Source organism: Oryx dammah, unplaced genomic scaffold (genome assembly GCF_014754425.2).
Source record: "Oryx dammah isolate SB20612 unplaced genomic scaffold, SCBI_Odam_1.1 HiC_scaffold_2, whole genome shotgun sequence".
Taxonomy (NCBI): Eukaryota; Metazoa; Chordata; class Mammalia; order Artiodactyla; family Bovidae; genus Oryx; species Oryx dammah.
In genome coordinates, this window is record NW_024070186.1 from 111,318,256 (window position 1) to 111,339,033 (window position 20,778).

General features: G+C 34.8%; 1 protein-coding gene across 4 annotated transcripts in view; it reads right to left on the minus strand.

The window, feature by feature from the left end:
• Positions 1-20,778, minus strand: part of TFG (trafficking from ER to golgi regulator) — a 31,416-nt gene that overhangs the window by 2,808 nt on the left and 7,830 nt on the right. For 3 of the 4 annotated variants that reach the window (XM_040225780.1, XM_040225767.1, XM_040225773.1), the window contains exons 3-7: positions 20,408-20,491; positions 14,994-15,140; positions 11,221-11,388; positions 7,347-7,487; positions 1,546-1,644 (exon numbers count right to left, since the gene is read on the minus strand). In XM_040225780.1, the coding sequence (XP_040081714.1) occupies positions 1,546-1,644; positions 7,347-7,487; positions 11,221-11,388; positions 14,994-15,140; positions 20,408-20,491 (639 nt within the window). The remainder of the gene's footprint in view (positions 1-1,545; positions 1,645-7,346; positions 7,488-11,220; positions 11,389-14,993; positions 15,141-20,407; positions 20,492-20,778) is intronic. The other variant, XM_040225788.1, reaches the window with a different exon arrangement.

Consider the following 20,778-nt stretch of genomic DNA (forward strand, 5'->3'; position numbering starts at 1 on the left):
CCAAATAAAACAAGATCTCTGAGAGTAGAGCTCAGGCACCTTTAAGTTTCAAGAAACACCTCTCCAGGTGATTCTGAAGCATGGTGAAGATGGAAATTGCCTGGATTAGACCATAGAGTGAAAAAAACTTATTTCTACAAATTGCCAATATATAATTTGTAACAGATTTTCTCTAAAAGACTGCATCCTGAAAATAACCGTCCCCCAATATTATAGTCCAAGTTTAAATTCATTCTACCTGGTTTACATAAAAACTAGCAGCTACAGGTTAAGTCACTCTACAGCAAATCCAATCCAAATAAAAATTGCTCTTTGTGTTAAAATATGTCAAACTACAATGTTAGAATTTTATGGTCTAATTCAGGGAGTCAGCAAATGTTTTTCTGTAAAGGACCAGATAATAAACATTCTAGGCTTTGGGGACCACATGGTCTCTGAAACTTTTAACTAAAGGGGTGGCGTTTTCACAGTGAGTTTCAAGTAGATTAGAAAAATAAAAAATAACAGACCAATGTACTTGCTTTAAGAATAGTTGTCCCCTGTCATTTTCTATTGAGGAACATGATTTTAGACTTTTTTGAGTGGGAGTTCCTTTGGCTCACTGGTAACAGTCTACTATGTGGAGCTTCAATCTCAGACTTTTCAATGATACCTAGGTTAATATTTATATTAAATGAGAACATGTACAAAAACTCCTTTTAAACTAATGCTCTAGAGTTATGCCTGGCTTCCAATGATGGTTCCTACTAGCTGCGATGTACTAACCCAAGTTGCTTTATCTTTCTGTACCTGAAACAGGGCCTGATAATGAGGCTAACTTCCCCCCATGTATTTATTGTGTGTTCACAGCTCATTTTTGTAATTTTTTAAAATTACAGTTGAAATTCTGATACTTAAATATTTGACTCTAACAGTTGAACATAAATTCTCATATAACAAAGGTAAAAATTACCCAAATTATAATTATTTGAATTATAATATTCAAAGCTATACTGAGAGATTTTTATGTTCTTAGTTGTCTGAATTACATTTCACACAACTCTACTTTTATGGACTGTTTTTAGTATTCCTACATACTTCTGGGAGATTTAAAAACCTATGTAGCTTAATTTGGTTCTTATTTAATAAGATCACCTCTTTTTACATATGAGGGAACTGTTAAAAGTGTTTTATCCAGGTACTAGAGTACACTGGGATAATGTGTTACATAACAAAGAGGAAAAAAAAATTGTGCATTTTGCTCTACATCACCACGCAGGTAAGTTGATCACATGAGTAGGAGATAACTTTGTATTAAAAACTTTTTTATACTACAGGTTATTACTGAATCATCTACTATGACTGTATTTTACCTGCCCACTGGAACTGAAATGGTGATTTACAGTAAAATTTCTATGTAAAATATTTATAAATAAATGATACAAATGTTATTCTCCCCCCCCAAAATAAATACTTAATACTTACTATAACAAATCAAGGACCCAGGAGGAAGGAATTTTAAGGTTTCATGAATATAGACACAGCTCTCTCTGGGCACCTGCTCACCTGAATACTGAATACTGTACTGCTGCGGCGCCTGAGGGGGCGCCTGTGGCTGCTGAGTGCCATAGCCAGGCTGCTGCGAGTACTGCTGGTACATCTGACCTGGAGATGAGACAGGGCAGAGGCAGGTTTAACTCGGCAGAAGAGAAACATCTTTAAGGCACCTTTAATTCTCTCCCCATTCACACACATAAACACTCAGAGAACTAACACACAGATTGTGTTTGTTCCTCTTTAAATATCTATGAAGAGAACAAAGAACAATTTAACAAGGGTGGCAACTCTGCACTGTGGAGAACTCTAACTGACATCAAATAACGAGTGGTTACTTCAGAAACTCCAAAAAACAAAGGTTTTCAAATTCAACTGCCAAAAGATATGTACTACTAATGTTCAGTAAAATCAATAAAGAAAAACGTGAAAAAAGGGACAAATACCATGAATAGCTGCTGTGATCTCCAAACATGTAAGGACTTACTGGTTCACATCTTAAACCTCTCTACCACTTTACAGTTGTTCCAATGGTGGATTTAGCTAGATCTAATGCCTAGAGCAGCAATAAAACTTGCTGAAATATCTAACTAGCACTTAAATTTTTTAAAAACCTAGCTAGTATTTAAATCTTTAAAACAACTTTATGTTGCTGATACTTTAAAAATATTCAACTACCTGCTGTTAATCAAAAGACTACAGGTAAACAGTATACTTTCAGCAGAAAAAGACAGCGACTAAAAGTCAATTCATTATCTAGTGCCATTCAAACTGAGGTACAGGAAATAGCTAGTTCTCACAGGCTGAAATCTCAAGATGAAACCCACTTTACTGGCCTGGGTGTCCAGTCTTCTGTACTGCAGCACTAAATACGTTATGCCCCTAATGACAGCTAGCTTATGTCCTAGCAAGCAGTGGTATGCTTTCATGATAGGAATAAAACTGAGAGAGTAGCACTGACATCCATACACTGCCATGTGCAAAGCAGCTAGTAGGAAGCTGCTTCTAACACAGGGAGCTCAGTTCAGTGCTCTGTGATGACCTAGAGGGCTGGGATGAGTGGGGTGAGGCGGTGGGGAGGCTTAAAAGGGATGGGGTATTCATATGCTTATAGCTGATTTACCCAGTTGTACAACAGAAACTAACACAGCATTGTAAAGCAATTATCTTCCAATTAAAAATTTTTCAAAAAATAAAAATTTTGCTTAAAGTTATTAATCCTCTTCCCAAATACAAAAACCGACAAGAAGTTTGTTAAACACTTTCTTAACACTTCAAGATTTATAGACAACGTAAAAAATACTATTGAAGTTAACCACCTTTTAGAAGATACTGTCTTAATCCTAGATTGTATCTCAAAACTATATTTTGGAACAGAAGTGACAAGGATCTGATACAGAAATATGATCAAGGGGGGAAATACATGTAGCATTTGACAATGGGTTCTAATTCTTAGAAAACAGAAGGATTAACTCTACAATACAAAAATGAGCAAAGAACACTCAATGCATATAAGAAGGGAAAAAAGTCAGTCTCATTAGCAGTCCCTATTTCAGGTATAAAAAAGAATAAGCAACTTACCTGGGGTCTATGCATCATAGCCAGTAAGAACCATCACCAAAACCCAGGCATAACTCTAGATTGCTATTTAAGGAGTTTTATACATGTTACCTCATTTAATACAAATACTAACTTAGGTATCATCAAAAAGTCTGAGATTAAAGCTCCATGTAGTAGATTGCTGCCAAGGAGCCCAGAAACTCCCAACTCAAAATTTTAGGTCAAATCATTTTCCTCAACAAAAAATAACAAGTACTAACTCTTCTTGATGCAAGTGCTCCATTTTTTTCTTAATTTGCTTCAAACTCCTTGTGAAAATGCCACCCCTGGAATTAAACACTATCTCAACAAAGTATTTCTCTTACTTATTTTAAACACAATTCCTTCAAGTCCAAAACGGGACTCTCATTCTCTGTCACAGTATTCTGAAAATTAAGAAGTCTGTGTTCAGTTGTAAATGAGGAGGAACAATTTGACCTAATGGAAGGAGAGAGCTACAGGATATATTAAGTTAAAAAGCAAGGTGCCAACACAGTTCACAATAAGCTTATGATTTGAGGAAAAAAAAATATATATATATAAACTATGTTTTGTGCACTGTATTTTCAGAATCGATGGCAGAAAAAAGTAAAACCAATAAAACATACTACTCAGGAGAAAGAGAACAGGAAGCAAAGAGTAATGGTGAGGCTTCTGGGACTATATTTGTGACACAGATTGGTAGTCAGCCTCTGTAATGACCCTCAATGACTCCTGCACAGGTATAGTATAAGATAATGGGTTGGTATCCTCATATTTTTAGAAATTAGAAAGATTAACTCCACAATACAAAAAATTGGCAAGCCAACAAGCAATAAATACATGTGTATTCATTCTCATGTGTAGTCCCCTCACACTGAATCGGGCTGACCTATATATATACCATTAGTACCTGGCATGCTGAAGTCCACGGGGTCACAAAGAGTCAGACACGACTAGGTGACAGAACAACATATACCATTAGAATATAAGAAATGACGGTGACATTTCTGAGGACAAGTTGAGAAAGACAAATATCTCATTTCACTCTGTCTTGACCACTGGCTCTGGTGGAAGTTCTCATGTCATGAAGTCACCCAGGCAGCCCATGAGATCTGTTTGGTGGGGAAATGAAGTCTCTTGCCGACAACCATATGAAGGAGTCATCTTAAGATATGAATTCTTCAGTTCAAATTAAGCTTCAGATGACTGTAACCTCACAAGAAACCCTTAACCAAAACCTTCAAGCTAAGCTTCTCCCAGATCCTTGATTCTGAAACTGTGAGATAATAATTTTTTGCCATTTTTATGTTTTAGCATAAACTGTTACAGCACATTCACATATATAGCTTTGACTTTAGAAACATGTAGGGTTGACAGGTATTAAAAAAATAAAAGACTTAAGACACATTATTAAATGAAAAATGTGAACCTTGGGAGACCCCTAATTTGAAAAAGCCCCCAAACGTAAAAATAACTATGAGACAACTACAGAAATTCAAATATGGTATGTGCTGACATTAAGAATCACTTAGTCACTTAAACCATAATGAAAAAGAATATATACATGTGTAACTGAGTGACTTTGCTGTACAGCAGAAACACAACATTGTAAATCAACCATACTTCAATAAAATATTTTTTAAAAGAACCATAATATTGTTAGGTAAATAATGACATGATGGTGACATTAAAAAGAAAAGAATATCATTTAGACATGCATACTGAAATGGCTGAGTGAAAAGCTGGGGGGGATGTGGGACAAGAAAGATGGAATGTTAAAATATTAAGCTGCACATACAAACTTTATAATTTATATAATAAAAGCTACTTATCCATTATATTGGCATATGATTTTACAGATTTCAATTATATCTTTGTCATCTTTTTGCTTGTCAAACAGCAATACTTTCTAGTCTTCATTGACTTTTAAGTGCTCTTCTCTGTATCCTCACCACTTTATTGTGTTTTTGGCAACTACTCAAGTCACATAGTTTTCCAGTAACAGAAGCACTTTGCTTCATTGAAAAAGGATAACACTGTCCATTTTGTTTCATTTCATGACGTTTAACATTTTGTTGATCCTTTTAAATGAACAATATATTAAGACTTAAATCCTTGGGAAAAAAATTTACAAATCCAAGATCTCTCTTATGGAATTTAAATAACTCAGAATTATTTATTTTTGATTATTTCATATTCTAAGAGATTTCTATGTTAATTATGAGTAATAGATTTGTACTTCTGTTGGCTATTCTGCTCAAAGCATAACCAGCAGCTGATCTAACTAAATGGTGATACCAATAACTCATTATATATTTGGCATATGTCAAAAGGTATTCATTAAAGTAGCCAGTCTTAACCATGATATGCTATACGTGCTGTGAAGTGTTTCAAATCAGTCACATTCCAGATTTCCAATATGTAGTATGAAAACAAGAATGTTTTTAAATAATGATTACATGGTGATACACTGGATATACTATATTAAATAAAATACATAACAAAAATTCATTTTACCATTAAAAAATATTTTTAAATGTGGCTAATAGAAAATTTAAAATCATATATAGCTTCCACAGTATTTCTTTTGGACACCAATGATCTAGAGATTCACCTCTAAAATGCTAATTTATTGACTGATGTCACATTAGTAACTATACAATTTTTTCTATTCTAAGTTTTAATGTACACTAAAAAGTAACAGCTTTAAGAAGGCATACAATTAATGCCACGATATGGTGTCAATCTGATGACTCTGGAAAAGGGACCTTGGTTGCTGGGTGTCAGAAGTGGGAGACAGCATTTTTCAATTTCCACTGTATATCCTTTTATATTTTAAAAATTTACCTATTTGAAAATAAACTTTCAATTAAGATAAACCCTTGAAAGAATAATTTGAGATATTATTAACAGATCCTTAAATCCCTTTCCTTTGTAAGTGAACAGCAAACATTATTTGGTACAATTACCCTTCCAACTCCCATCCTACAGCAGTATACATGGCTTAAAATGGGGTTGCTTTTGCCTTTTTTAAGATGTTAGTTCACCTGATATAGCCATTAAACTCCCATCATATCCAAACTCTGCTTTTCCCTGTTTCAGACACATCTGCTTCAATTCTAACTGGGTCCAGTTCTGACAGCTGCACCTTGGTACAAAAGAAAGACTAGGACTAAAGTTGGTTGAGAACAGGCTTCAACAATAAGAAAATTCTTCCCAAACTACTCATTTCTCAGCAAAATGCCACCTGCTGGTTCCTATCACTACCATTCATCCAATTCATCCAACAGGACAAATCTAAAAAAGAATCTATTACAAAAGTGTGCCTTCATTTAAGGCTGTTTTGGGAGATTTATTTAACTTCACTGATAAACTCAGTCACTTGCTTCTGGTGCTAAAAATACACACTATCACACTACCTGACCTCTTTATACAGATAAGAGCACCACCTGGTGACTTTTAAAGTAAAATATGGGGCTTTAAAAGGCCTAACATGCACAGGCAATTCAAAGAAAGACTATCTGAGTATCTAGAAGGAACCCTAAAATCAGTAAGCCTGAGGGCATGTTCTGCAGCGCTCCAAAGGTTTCAATGAGGCACCTCAGTGTCTGCTATTCTGCGCTTGCGATTTCCTTCAACAACAGCAATGACCCCTACTTATTTAATGACTGAGCTTTTTTTTTTTTTTCACATTCTGTTTCATTTAGGACTAAAGACATTCTCTGAAAACCACTGACTCGGTTCACTTTTCTGTAAAAGAATATCAAAACCCAGAGAGATTAAACTGCTCATCTGAGGACATGACATTTAGAGAGGAAAAAGTCTGATTTAAAATACACTGCTTTTTCTATAAAAGACTTATTGCTAACTGCATAAAAATATAAAGGGCTATTTATCTTTCAAAAAAAGCTGAAGTCATACTTTACCTTTGTTTTTTAAATCTTTTTAAATTACAAAAATAATACACAGTTGCAAGAGAGGAGGGGAGAAGAAAATAAAATAGAACCTAAAAATTTTAGGTTTTTCTTTTCTTTTCAATATTCAGAAGCATACCTGACATTGTTCTATTCAGTTTTTTAACCTGAAAGCATATTACATCAGTATGCCAAAATATTGACAATTGTGTTCATAGCATGAATGAACATGTAAGCTTTTCACCATTACCAAAAATGTCATAATAAACATTTCTGCACATGTACCTTTCTGCACATGTGCTTTAAGCTCTATTTTACCTTCACTCTGACCTGCTTGAGTCTGAGCTCCTGTATATGGTGGCTGCTGTGGATGAACTCCTGGTGGGTGAGCTGTGGAGGAGGAGGAAGCAATGCTGTCGGGAGTTCCTGACCGGTCTTCTGCAGGAGCGCTGGGAGGCCCTGGGTGGTCATGAAAAGTCAGCTCAGTTTCTAATACAAGATCTGTCCCCAACAAGCCCAATTAGTAAATTTGGTTAAGAGACTAAAAGTAAAGTACTACAGAATAAGCATAACCCAAAGGCAGCCTTCTAAACTGATGTACGTATATATACTTTTTTCCTTTGCTCCCATCTCACAAGAATCCAAAGCTACGACTAGAAATCCTTCCCTACAGAGTGGAGTGCTACATTCCTCAGTCTTGTACTCACCTCTGCACTACAAAATATCCACCTCTTTATACAATCCTATTCATTCCCTCAAGTGATCATTAACTGCCATTCCCTCCACAGTTCCAGTTTTACATATCTAAAACATCCTTAAATAGTCCTCCACACTTACTAGTGAGCCTTCTTCACTCATAAATACTTTTCTCCACTTGTGAACTTCTATAGAGTATACTTCTATTAAGACTTTACCAACTTCTACTCTGCATTTCTAAACAGAAAAGTCTTCCCTCTTAGACCAGGAATTCTTTCGGCCAGGCACCTTTCTGATTCTGTCTCACAAAGTCTACCTCTTAATATATACATGGAACCACTCAAAGTTCTTTAAAAATAATGAACAAAGAAGTAAATGGAGAGAGTCTGCTGTAGTTCTAGTACTATACAATGAGCAAAAAAGACATTCTGAAGACATAAATTTGCTTCAAGTTCTTTTTGTTTGTGCAATACAGAATAGTATGATTAGAAACACTGGTTTTGGAGCCAGACTGCCTAGGTTCAAATCCCAATGCTACCACTTAGTAGCTCTGCAAATCCAGGCTTGCTACTTGATCTCTTTCTGTGCTTCAGTTTCCTCATCTGTAACAAAAGCAATTCCTACTTCATAAGATTACATAAGGATGAGTTAATAAGAGCTTATAGCAAGTGCTTATAAAAGTAATTTTATGGGGAGGGGCAAGAGGCATAGGGGAATTAAGAGGTCTAAACTACTATATATACAGTAAGTAAGCTATAAGAATATATTATACATCACAGAAAATATAGCCAATATTTTATAATAACCATAAATGAAACATAACCTTTAAAATTGTAAATCACTATGTTGAACATCTGAAACTTTATATAATATCATAGCATCAGCTATACCTCAACAAAAATATATATTAAAAACATTAAAATAAATATATCAATATGGCTAATATAAAATATATTTTTTAATGAAATTTTAAAAGTGATTATATAACAAGAACTTATGAAGGTAATTACCACTTAAAAAGCCCTACATAAGTACTTGTTATTAGTAGCAGACTAATTTCCCTGAGGCCAAACCTCTATCCTTTACACTGGTCTATCCCAAAACTTACTAGCACTGTATTAGGCGTACCATTGGAAGCTGACAGATCAGGTATTCGTGAGAACCTAAAACTAGCATAATGGTAGTGGTAATGCAAGAGAAACTGACGAGTGCCGGAGTAAAACGTATGATCACTCCTGTGCACCACGTCATTGATATTTATCAGCATGCAGACAAACACATACACACACGTCCCCAAGAAGGGTAACACAGATAACACAAAGACACTATGTTATTATTCTAAAAAAATATTACTTCAATTCTTTTCTCCCCTGCATGTAAGCTATTAATGTTGCTTGTCCTATCATTAATACTTTATCCCTCCTTCCCATGTCTACATTCACTACTGCTACTGAGTTTTTCACATCATAACCAAAGTAACTACAAAATATCCTGGCATTTTCTATGTGTACAGTTTTTCCTACTTCAATTCAACATACAAAGCTACCAGAAAAATGGTCTTCAAATACAATATGAATCATAGTAATCATATTATTCTGGTCTATACTATATTCTTAATTAAACTTTTAAGCCTAACTTCATATATAACTATTTATTCCCTCTACCTGGCATATCTTGAAGTCTTAAATATTAAGAAGCTGTAATATTAACTTGTGTTTCAGTTAATCTACAGAAAGTTTCTGTTTTTCAGATAGACCACTTATCTGATGTCTTCTTTTGCCAACAACATACACGATATACAAGTAGTTGTCTTTTCCAGAATGTTATACAATTCTCTTTGATAAATAACCCCATAAAAGTCTCAAAGAAAAAGAAAATTAATAGAAAATACTATTTTTCCAGTTACTGATAATGACAAAGTAAACTGCTCAGGTGAAACCTCCCCAAAAATAACAATTTAAAACCCTGGTCAAAAAAGAAGAAAACAACTACTTGAAATTATTGGAAGTCAGCCAAATGTCAGCGAACACCAGGAAAGAGTTTAGGAAAGAGTTTACCCTCAATGGAATTACAATGGGTAAGAACAGCAAACCGTGATCTCTGCAGCTTCAACTGCAGAAAACCAGTGTTAACTTCATGGTTGGCTACATAGCTAGAAATTTGAGGAAAATCCATTGAGGAAGGAATGAGAAGAAATGAGATCTAAAATCTGAATATAAGCTCCAAAGCCCGAGTTGACCACAGAATTAGGTGGGGAGAGGGTGACACCAAGAGGGTACAGAATAAAAAGCAGGATCTAGAGCTGAAAGGACTGAGCAGAGCTGTCAGCTGCTTCACTCTGGGTGAAAAAAGGAGTAGTGTGAGTAAATATTAGAGCAACAATAACAAAAAAATCCTCGTAAGAATCTAAAACAAAAATACCTTAATAAATTAAAGAGAAATACAATCTTAATCACCTGACTAAGGGCTTCCTTGGTGTCTCAGATGGTAAAGATCTGCCTGCAATGCAGGAGACCCAGGTTTGATCCCTGGGTCAGGAAGATCCCCTGGAGAAGAGAATGGCTACCCAGTTCACTATTCTTGCCTGGGGAATTCCATGGACCGAGGAGCCTGGTCGGTTCGCAGAGTCAGATACGACTGAGTGATTAATACTAAAACAATATTAATGAATGAAAAAGTAAGGAATCTTAACAGAAAAAAAATTAAAACTATAAAAACAACCAAATGGAAATTCTAGAGCTGAAACCACAATAAATGAAAGGGGAAATTCACTAGAAAGGTTTAACAGCAGATTGGCAATGGAAGGAAAAACACTAGTGAACTTGAAGAGAGATCAACAGGAATCATTCAATCAGAAGAACACAGAGAAAAAAGAATGAAGAAAAAGGAACCTCAGTAACCCATGGGATAACATCAAGCTCTCCAATGGATGTGTAATGGGAATCCCAAAAGAGAAAAAGCAGAAAAAATGTTGAAGAAATGATGCCCAAAATATACAAAGAAAGCACAGTAAAGATACTGTTTTAAGGTTAAAAACATTCAAATAAAAGCACTTTCTACACTAAACTGTCCAGAACTCTACATTTAAAATTAAATTTCCCTAATTTAAGATCAGAAGAGAGACTAAGCCATCAAACATAATTTAAGTCCTGCAAGAAATCTGAAATAAGATCATAAAATGATTCATTTTTTTAAAAAAATAAACCCTCTGAATTCTACTTTTGATAAAATTTCCTTGAACCAGAAGTTTATTCATTAAAGAGAAGCGTTCTACTGACTGAGAGAGGGCATGAGAAAGCTCTGCAGGGAGCTGGAAACCATCTGCATCTTGGTCTTGTTGGTGTTTTACACAGGCGTACACATACGTAAAGACTTACTAAAATGAACCCTGAAGGTTTGAGCACTTCACCATTTGCAAGTTATCTTCTATTAAAGAAAGAAGGGGAAGAAAGGAAGGAAAGGGAGAATAAAGGATGTGAGGAAGGCACTAACTTACCTGAAACCTGATCATCTGTTAAGCCAAACGCTGACATGACATTTTTATTGATTTCATCTTGGTTTTTTAAAGGATCAAAAGCTGACATACTTGCTGCCATAACCTGAGTAGATTGTTTACCAGAAGAATCAGCAGCAGCAGGCTTTTCTTCCCTACCATCCACAGTATCTATAAAAGAAATAAGCAAAAACTTGTTTCTATTTTATCTATATTCAATAAGGCCTAAAAAATACATGATAGCGAAATACATATGTGCATAAACTCTGGAATGGTGAGGGTATCTCTGAGTACAGGATTATAATTTTCCTTTCTTCTTTGTTGCTATTTATACTTTTTTTTGTAAAATGGGGGGCAAGGTCAAAAAGATATGCAAGATAAGTAATAGCTTTTATAAAAAATTATACCTATGTACTTCCCTAAGAATTATCAGATGAGAAAAAAAAATACAAGCATCTTTACTCAGAGAAACATTTTACCGTTCTTTTTGGAGTGCTATGACATATAACCTAGTATCAGACACATACTGTGCACTAATGCTTTATTTTCTAAAAGGATAAAAAGCTTTTTAACTGAAGTTATGATTATCAACTTTTATGCTTTACTTCTACTTATCTATTGGTTCATTATCTATTGGTACATGGAAACGTCAAGCCAACACATATTTTACCATGTCTTCCTTTAAAATACTTATTACAGATAAAAGATGTGTGTGAAATTTGCTCTAAATAACATGGGAGGGGTGGAAATGTGTGAGTATAGATGGCATGATACTGTGAGTTGATAACTGGTGAAGTTGTAAGGGTTCATGAGATTCATTATACTATTATGCCTACTTTTGTATATATTAAAATTTTTCCATAATAAAATATTTTGAAAAGTAGAATTTTAAACACTATGAGCAGGAAAAATTTTAAACCACACACTTTTCTTCTAAGAATACTATGGTTCTAAACATGCATTTATACTATTACCTTGTGAAAGAAAAGAGATTCAAGAATAACATACATTTTATAAACAGAAATTTGTAATATTAAAAAAATATTACAAATACTTAAGGCCAACACATCAAAAAAGTATCACAAATAAAACAAACTAAAGTAAACAAAAAGAAAACTGCTAACCATTTACTGAAGTAACTGATGTTATCAATTCCTTTCTGTTACCAAGTAAATGGGCATTAGACCATCTCTGTGATTACGACCAAAACTCATCTTGTGAAAAAATATTATGGACCAAGTGGACTATAGGCACACACGGGCTTGCAGCTCTTTTCTTATCACTCCCCTAGTTACATTAGTACCTCCTAAGTCTCGGTAGGAAAACTCTTATAAGTACTCCTTTAAAATGTCTGCCAGTCATCCATCTTCCTCACCAACTTCCCTCCTTCAATTCTAAGACCACATCCCAAGAGCATATCACACCAATTTTAGGATTATTTCCCTTCACACTGCTATCTTTCACTACCTATGCATCCTTCCACTTATGGCGAACTTAATTCATCAGGGAACACAATATATATCCACTAGCCTAATACCTGCTCCAGTAGCTACTGCAGAGATACTGCAACAGGTCAATCCAGTATTGAAGGTGACCTACACATCATCTGTCTCACAGAGGAAAGCAACTGTCCAACAAGTCCACTACAGAGGTAGAGTGCTGAAGGACATAGGTAGCTGCATGTTTTGGGTGAGGGCAAGCCATAGGGTTCTAAAGAGCTCTGACAGCTGACAGGTACTTTTTTCTGGTGAACTAGACTTTCTGATGTTTCTGAAAGTTTCTGATGCAGCTTATTTTATGTTTTAGTTCTCCCCCCCCCGCCACCCTTGAGAAGATTATTAAATCAGAATATGTTCTAACAGCTTAGAAGCTTAGGAAACTTCATAAAATGAAGGTGTCAAGAGTTAAGCAATCTTTCTAAGCACAGGAGAAGAAACAAAGAATAAGCTATAACTGTCTATAAAAATAAAACACAGAATGTCATATTCAGTTCATTAGGCAACTCAGGACACAATGACTGGAAGAATGGCCACATAAAGAAACAATACATGATATAATTTCCAACATGCAGAGGAGAAACCAATTTTTAACATCTCTTTCATTAACACAGGTGAGAGGTGAACAATAAAACATATGAACACATGGAAATAAACTCATAAAGAAAAAGCAGTATGTGGCAAGAAGTAATGAACAGAAAGGCTGTCTCACCAAAACCAAAAAGCTTATAAATCTATATGTTATTTCTACACAGTACTGGCTCTACTTATTCAATTTTGATCTAGGTTTCATAATACTCTACAGATGCTTCAAGCCCCTAAAATTATATGCAAGTGTTGTTATATTGACATCTATGATTTCTTCTGGGAAAATGGTCAAGGTTTTCATTTTTGTGTGGAGAGACAGGTCAAGAAAAGGCAATATGCTTTAACCTGAATACAAAGGCTTTATCATAAAGAGGCTGGAAAGATCTCACTGTATCTCAGCAAATCTTTTTAATATGTTCTGAAATCTACAGGTGGAACTAGAAATTACTAATCAATCACCAAATATTTAACAGGTCATCTACCATTAACACAAGTCCGTATGGCTGGAGGAAGCAGGAAATGATTGGGAAAGGCATCTTTATTTAAACTATAACTATAAATTAAACTCCAAAACTTAGAGTATTTCAGAATCTAAAGGTTGCAAGAGATTATACAATGCTACTTTTCCACAAAATCATCTTCTATTAAGCCCTTTATAGCCAGTAATCCAGAATCTATAAAATACTATTTCACTATATAGTTTTAAACCTATGAAACTTACATGCAAACACAAAAGTGATTTTTTAAAAGTGTTTATTTTTAAAGTGCAACATCTAAGAATATTAAAAGTTGAGAAGGCAAGCTTTTAAAATCTACTTTCAAGCCATATTTAAATTTCAGTCTACATTTAATATTTGGTCCCCAAACTACTTTCAGTTCCAAATGTGTCATAACATAACATAAATAGTATGCCATATTTATCATAACATAAATAGTACGTCATCTGTAAAATGGGAAAAAAATACTTTTTTTGCATATTATCAACACTGTGCTTAAGATAAACATTACAACATTTGAATGTACTAATCTAAAATTACTTTTACTTGAAACTACTTCATTTATCACATAAAACTCAAGAAATGATTTCCATCCCTAAGGTTCATTAATTAACTGTAACACTGAAAAGGGTTCAAGAGTCAAAGGGATTTGAAGACTGACCTATGTCATAACCCAGAAGTCTAAGACTACCTGTAAAACAATCACCCAGGGAGCACTTTAACAATGGGATTCCCGGCCCTGCTCTCCAGGAGGTCTGTGATGAGATCCAGGAATTGGTATAACACAATCTCCCTGTAATCTTGATTAACAAGATTCCCCAGGTAGCTCAAACAGTAAAGAATATGCTTGTAATGTGGGCGACCTGGGTTCGATCCTTGGGTCAGGAAGATCCCCGGGAGAAGAGCGTGGCAACCCACTCCAGTATTCTTGCCTGGAGAACTCCATGGACATAAGAGACTGGTGGGCTCCAGTCCATGGGGTCGCAAAGAGTCAGACACAACTGAGTGACTAACACAACAACAATCTTGATGAACAGCTAGGTTTGGGAAAACAGATATTGAATATTAGCACAGGCACAGAAATAAGAAAGAGTGACAATGGAGGTGCCATTTTACTTCTGCTGAAAAAAAATTTTTTTAATGTGCAAAAAGTCATAAGAAGGATAAATCAGAATAAAATGACTTCATGGTCTACCGTTTTCAGGAATGCTGGAGGACGGGCCTGGTTCTCCAGGTGGTTCCAAGCTATCCAGTAAGCGATTCACTTTATTTCGAAGTTCTATCAGTTCTCGACGAAGGTATTTCACCTGACTTGATTCAAGGGGTCTTGGTTGGCCATTAACTGGAATAAAAGCATTCATTTTCTTAAACTTAGGAAATATTCCCGAATAAATATATCAGTAGAATTATATGTAATAAGGAAAAATCAAAATTAACTTCTTTAAAAAGTTGAACTCAAACAAGATACCTATTGATATCATTCAAATAACTTTTTAAGGAAAGGATTTTCATTGCTAATTTATTTTTGGAAGAAGTAAATATTCATCAGTCTTTGCTGATGACCTATGGCTTATGACCTATAAGCCTCTCCCACCAAAAAATTCATTAAAAGAATTCAACTACAGTGAAATAAAGTTACAAAAAGCTTTAATATATTTTAATAGAAATTATGTACCTTCAAAAGCTCATTTTACTTCACACAATTCTTTTATAGCCTTGAAATAAGACAATAAATACCTTATTAAAAGTATAATATGACTGTAGGTCTGTTATCCTTCTTGCCTACTTCTGACACCCCCCAAAATATTAGCTACCTAAAATAACTGCCCTAAGTAAAATGTAACCTCTTTTAAAAATATGCAGAATTTACAAATTCTCATCATCACTCACTGTCTTTCAAAGTAGTTACTTTAAAAGAAACATACAAGCCAGAAAAATTCAGATTATTCAATAATCATTGGGCTTTTTTTTTTTAAGGGTAATATTGCCTCATTTAATTACCCATTTTATCCAAATGACTTTCAGCTAACTAAAATAAAAAAAGGATCCTTCTTCCAGCAACAGACTGTCATCACTGAGATTATTAATTTAAAAAAAAGTGACACAAGGCTCTGAATGCAAACCTCAAAGTAAGAGTTCAAAAATTAAATCAAAGTTTTTTGTGCATTTTATATACTGACAATTTGTGTGTGTGTGTATATATAAATATATCTTACATATTTACAAATTCCTAAAGCATCAAATTAGAAAAGGACATCTACTTGAAAATAAAGGTTCAAGGAGATTTTTTGTAGAATGTTTCAAACATCAAACCAATATAAGCTTTTAAAAGCTAATCCACCAGTATTTTACATACTACCTATATATTTATGAGAAAGTTCAATATAATTTCCTACCTGTATCAATTACTGGCTTTTACTGGGTATTACTGTTTTTCCTTTAATAGCTGAAAAGAAGAAAAGCAGCTCCTGAAAGCTAAGAATTGGCCCTGTACTGTAAGACAGGCTTTTGTGTTGCTCTAAGCTGGCATGGTATTCACATGTAGGTTTTTGAACATAAACAATTTCAGAACACACCAACAGTACATCAACTGCATCTCAATAAATCTTTTTTTAAAAGCAAATAAAGAACACCACCAACTATCATTAAAGATCAGTCTGGGACTGATATAGCTCAAGACAAAAAAGAAAGCCAGTCCATAATCATGTGAGAACTCAGACACAAGACCACTGACCAGAATGTCACAAAAATGACCAAACATCCCTGGCTAATTATGAGTGATGCTATTTTACCAATTGCAAGCTTGCCTCAATTCACTCCTCATATCTTCTGCATAAGATTTAGTAAGATAAATCATAGGACTACTACCTAATAGGTAAATCATAAATCATGGATTACTACCTAATCATAGGACCACCCCTACTTCCTGACAACAGCCAATCTAGAGCAAAGCCCCATTCCTTCAACCTTATGCAAAACCATCTAACACAAGCTCAGTTCAGTTCCTCAGTCGTGTCCGACTCTTTGCGACCCCATGAATTGCAGCACGCCAGGCCTCCCTGTCCATCACCATCTCCCGGAGTTCACTCAAACTCACGTCCATCGAGTCGGTGATGCCATCCAGCCATCTCATCCTCTGTCGTCCCCTTTCCCTGCAGCCCCCAATCCCTCCCGGCATCAGAGTCTTTTCCAATGAGTCAACTCTTTGCATGATGTGGCCGAAGTACTGCAGTTTCAGCTTTTGAATCATTCCTTCCAAAGAACACCCAGGGCTGATCTCCTTCAGAATGGACTGGTTGGATCTCCTTGCAGTCTCTCAAGAGTCTTCTCCAACACCACAGTTCAAAAGCAGCAATTCTTCAGCACACAGTTTTCTTCACAGTCCAACTCTCACATCCATACATGACCACTGGAAAAACCATATCCTTGACCAAACAAGACCTTTGTTGACAAAGTAATGTCTCTGCTTTTCAAAATACTATCTGGTTTGTTCATAACTTTTCTTCCAAGGAGTAAGCGTCTTTTAATTTCATGGCTGCAATCACCATCTGCAGTGATTTTGGAGCCCAAAAAGATAAAAGTCGGATACTGTTTCCACTGTTTCCCCTTCTATTTCCCATGAAGCGATGGGACCAGATGCCATGATCTTCATTTTCTGAATGTTGAGTTTTAAGCCAACTTTTTCACTCTCCACTTTCACTTTCATCAAGAGGCTTTTTAGTTTCTCTTCACTTTCTGCCATAAGGGTGGTGTCATCTGCATATCTGAGGTTATTGATATTTCTCCCAACAATCTTGATTCCAGCTTGTGCTTCTTTTAGCCCAGCATTTCTCATGATGTACTCTGCATAGAAGTTAAATAAGCAGGGTGACAATATACAGCCTTGACGTACTCCTTTTCCTATTTGGAACCAGTCTGTTGTTCCATGTCCAGTTCTAACTGTTGCTTCCTGACCTGCATACAGGTTTCTCAAGGGGCAGGTCAGGTGGTCTGGTATTCCCATCTCTTTCAGAATTTTCTACAGTTTATTGTGATCCACACAGTCAAAGGCTTTGGCATAGTCAATAAAGCAGAAATAGATGTTTTTTTGGAACTCTCTTGCTTTTTCCATGATCCAGTGGATGTTAGCAATTTGATCTCTGCCCTACAAAAAATCCTTTCTAACACATTTTTACTGACATGCTATTGTCTCCAAGGTGCTCATTCTCCGTCACAGCAAGTATTAACATTTGAGGTTAAACTCCCTTTCACTCCTAATACTGCTTACTTCTGTCGTTTTGAGAGGTTTGCTAGTTACACATCTTCAAAATTGCTGATCCCATCAATTCCCCCAACTTCTAGTTCATTTCTGCTTTTTATTATTTTCTTTTTTCTAAATTATCTGGACTTACACTATCCCTTTGTATTTAGCTTTAGCACACTCTAAAACCTTTGTCATGTAAAAGTCATCACTAATTAGAAATCTAATTGCTAATATGATTTATTCTATGGTATGTTACTTGAAAGCATATTTTTATCTGCAAAAATATGGGAGTTTGGGTTATCTTTTTTGCCCAATAGTTTCTAATGAAACCAGAGAAAATGATCTCTAACATATTCCTTCTCTGATACTTACTGAGACTCACAGGAGAACCTAGCAGATGGTCAACTTTTATAAATGTCCAAATGCACTAAAACAAACTGAATCCTGTCCCTGATTGCTAGATGTACACGATCAAGCCTGTATCTGTTTTGCTTAAATGTTGAGGCTGCTTGATCTATCAGTTTTGGAGAGAAGAGTATTAACAGTTCTCTTATGATTACAAATTTCCTTTTTCAGGTGTGCAGCAAAATGATTCAGTTATACACACATATATATGTGTGTGTCTATTCTTTTTTCAGATTCTTTTCCATTATAAATTATTGCAAGATATATAATTCCCTATACTATACAATAGATTCTTGCTGTTTATCTACCTTAAGTTTTTTTTAATGTTTTTTCCATAATGCATAGTTCTTACATTCTTATTTCTTCTTTTATGTCTAATAACAATACATATTTTATTAACGCTTCTACCAAGTTCTTAGAAATCTAATCCCACTATTAGTTGTACCCATTGTTTCTTGTTTACATGGATGTTTCATGTGTCCTACAGTTTTGAACTCTAAGTTCATCAACAGGATTTTATCTTTGAGAAGCCTATGTTATCTGAATTGAGAACATATACCCTCCAGAGAAGATTTTTGCCTTTGTTTCTTGCACTTTTCATGGTGGTATCCGGGTTTGGGAGTTCCCAAAGGACCATGGTTATAAATCCTAAGAGAGCCTTCACAAACCCCTGATAGCTCAGGATATATGAGAGTTTCTTTATCAGTTTCTTGGCTTTTCCTCTGCCAATGAAGAGAGATTTTTCTTCTACAATCTGCTTTTTGAGAGTATAGTCATTGAGGGTCTAGGACCCAAGACCTTCACCATGTAGACACCAAGTGACAAGTCCTTAGATTATGCAGACTAAAACCTTCACCATCACCACCAAAAGCATCTCAAGCCTCAGTTTTTGGTACTTACGGCCCTGGTTTTTAATTTCAATTATTTTTTGGTCCCTGATATCTTCCTCACATTCTTGAGCAAGCTCAGGTGTGTAATTCAAAAAATATATTCAGTATCATTTATCCAGTACATTCTGAGTGTTTCTGAGATGAAGATTTTCAGTTTACCTAATGCCTGATAGCTGGCCAATAGTGGTTAGGTATTTTAAGACTCAATATTGTAAAGAGGTATGTTTTTTTTTTTAATTTAGTAGTTTTTGTTCTTATCATTTTAAAGTGATTCATACACTCCTTCTTAGATGGAGATGAAATAAATACAAATTAAATCAACTAGCCATTGATCCTATTTCATGGAACTGTGTGTTACTGCTACATAATTTTTAAAAATGCTAACCAAAACATCCAGGAAAAAAGTCCACATTTTTTTTTTTCATATAATCATGCTACTACCTTAACTTTGCAATCATTTCTATCTTTTCCCTTTAGTGTTCTGCCTTGCAAATCTGTCATGATCTGTAAGAAAATCTGTAAGATTAAATTTAGTCTTATGTTTTTGTTTTTTAATCAGAACTATCTCAGATTTTGAAATACTCCTTAAAAAATAATGTCTAAAAAAAGTATCAGTTCTGTCACTTAGTCGTGTCCGACTCTTTGCGACCCCACAGACTGCAGCACACCACGTCTCCCTGTCCATCACCAACTCCTGGAGCTTGCTCAAACTCATGTAAGTATCAGTCCTATACATTAAACCCTGAGAATAAGTAAAAACATACTACATTGGAAAACAATTATATATTCTTAATGAACTAAACTAAATTGCAGTTTTAACCCAGAAATTATTTTCAATCCTGGAAACACTTACACAACTGGTATACTATTTAAGGTAACAGCAGATGGGTTATTTAAAATATGTCTACTTTCTATTAATCTTCAAAGAATATAGTTAAGCCTTAAAATTTAAAAATTCTGATATAGAAGAAAATATTATCACTTAATTTTGAATCTTTAAAAGGAATAAACTAAAAAGTATTTCATAAAAATACAAAGAGGAGTAAATATATTAGAAAGTTTAGCACTTACCAAATAATGTCAGTTTCAGTATTCTACTACACTGAATTGCAAAGGAAAGGTCAGAACTATCAAAAATTGTTATAAGATCTCCATCTGAAACAAACAAAAATTTAAGATTTGCATCAGTAGTAAGCTAGGATATGTATCAATTAAAATGCAAAATGTGGATCACAGAACATAGAGAATATTCCATAAAACCTTTAAGCATAAAGGATCTAGGGAAGACGTACTTATCCAAAAGGATACTAAATTAATTTTATTTCTTTCATAGCAAAATATTTATCTTATTCTCATAAGACGAGCCAACACATAGCTAAGATTAATGTAATCTTTTACTAATCACCTGGAGGAAATTACAGTTTAGATTGAAATCTTTCTAT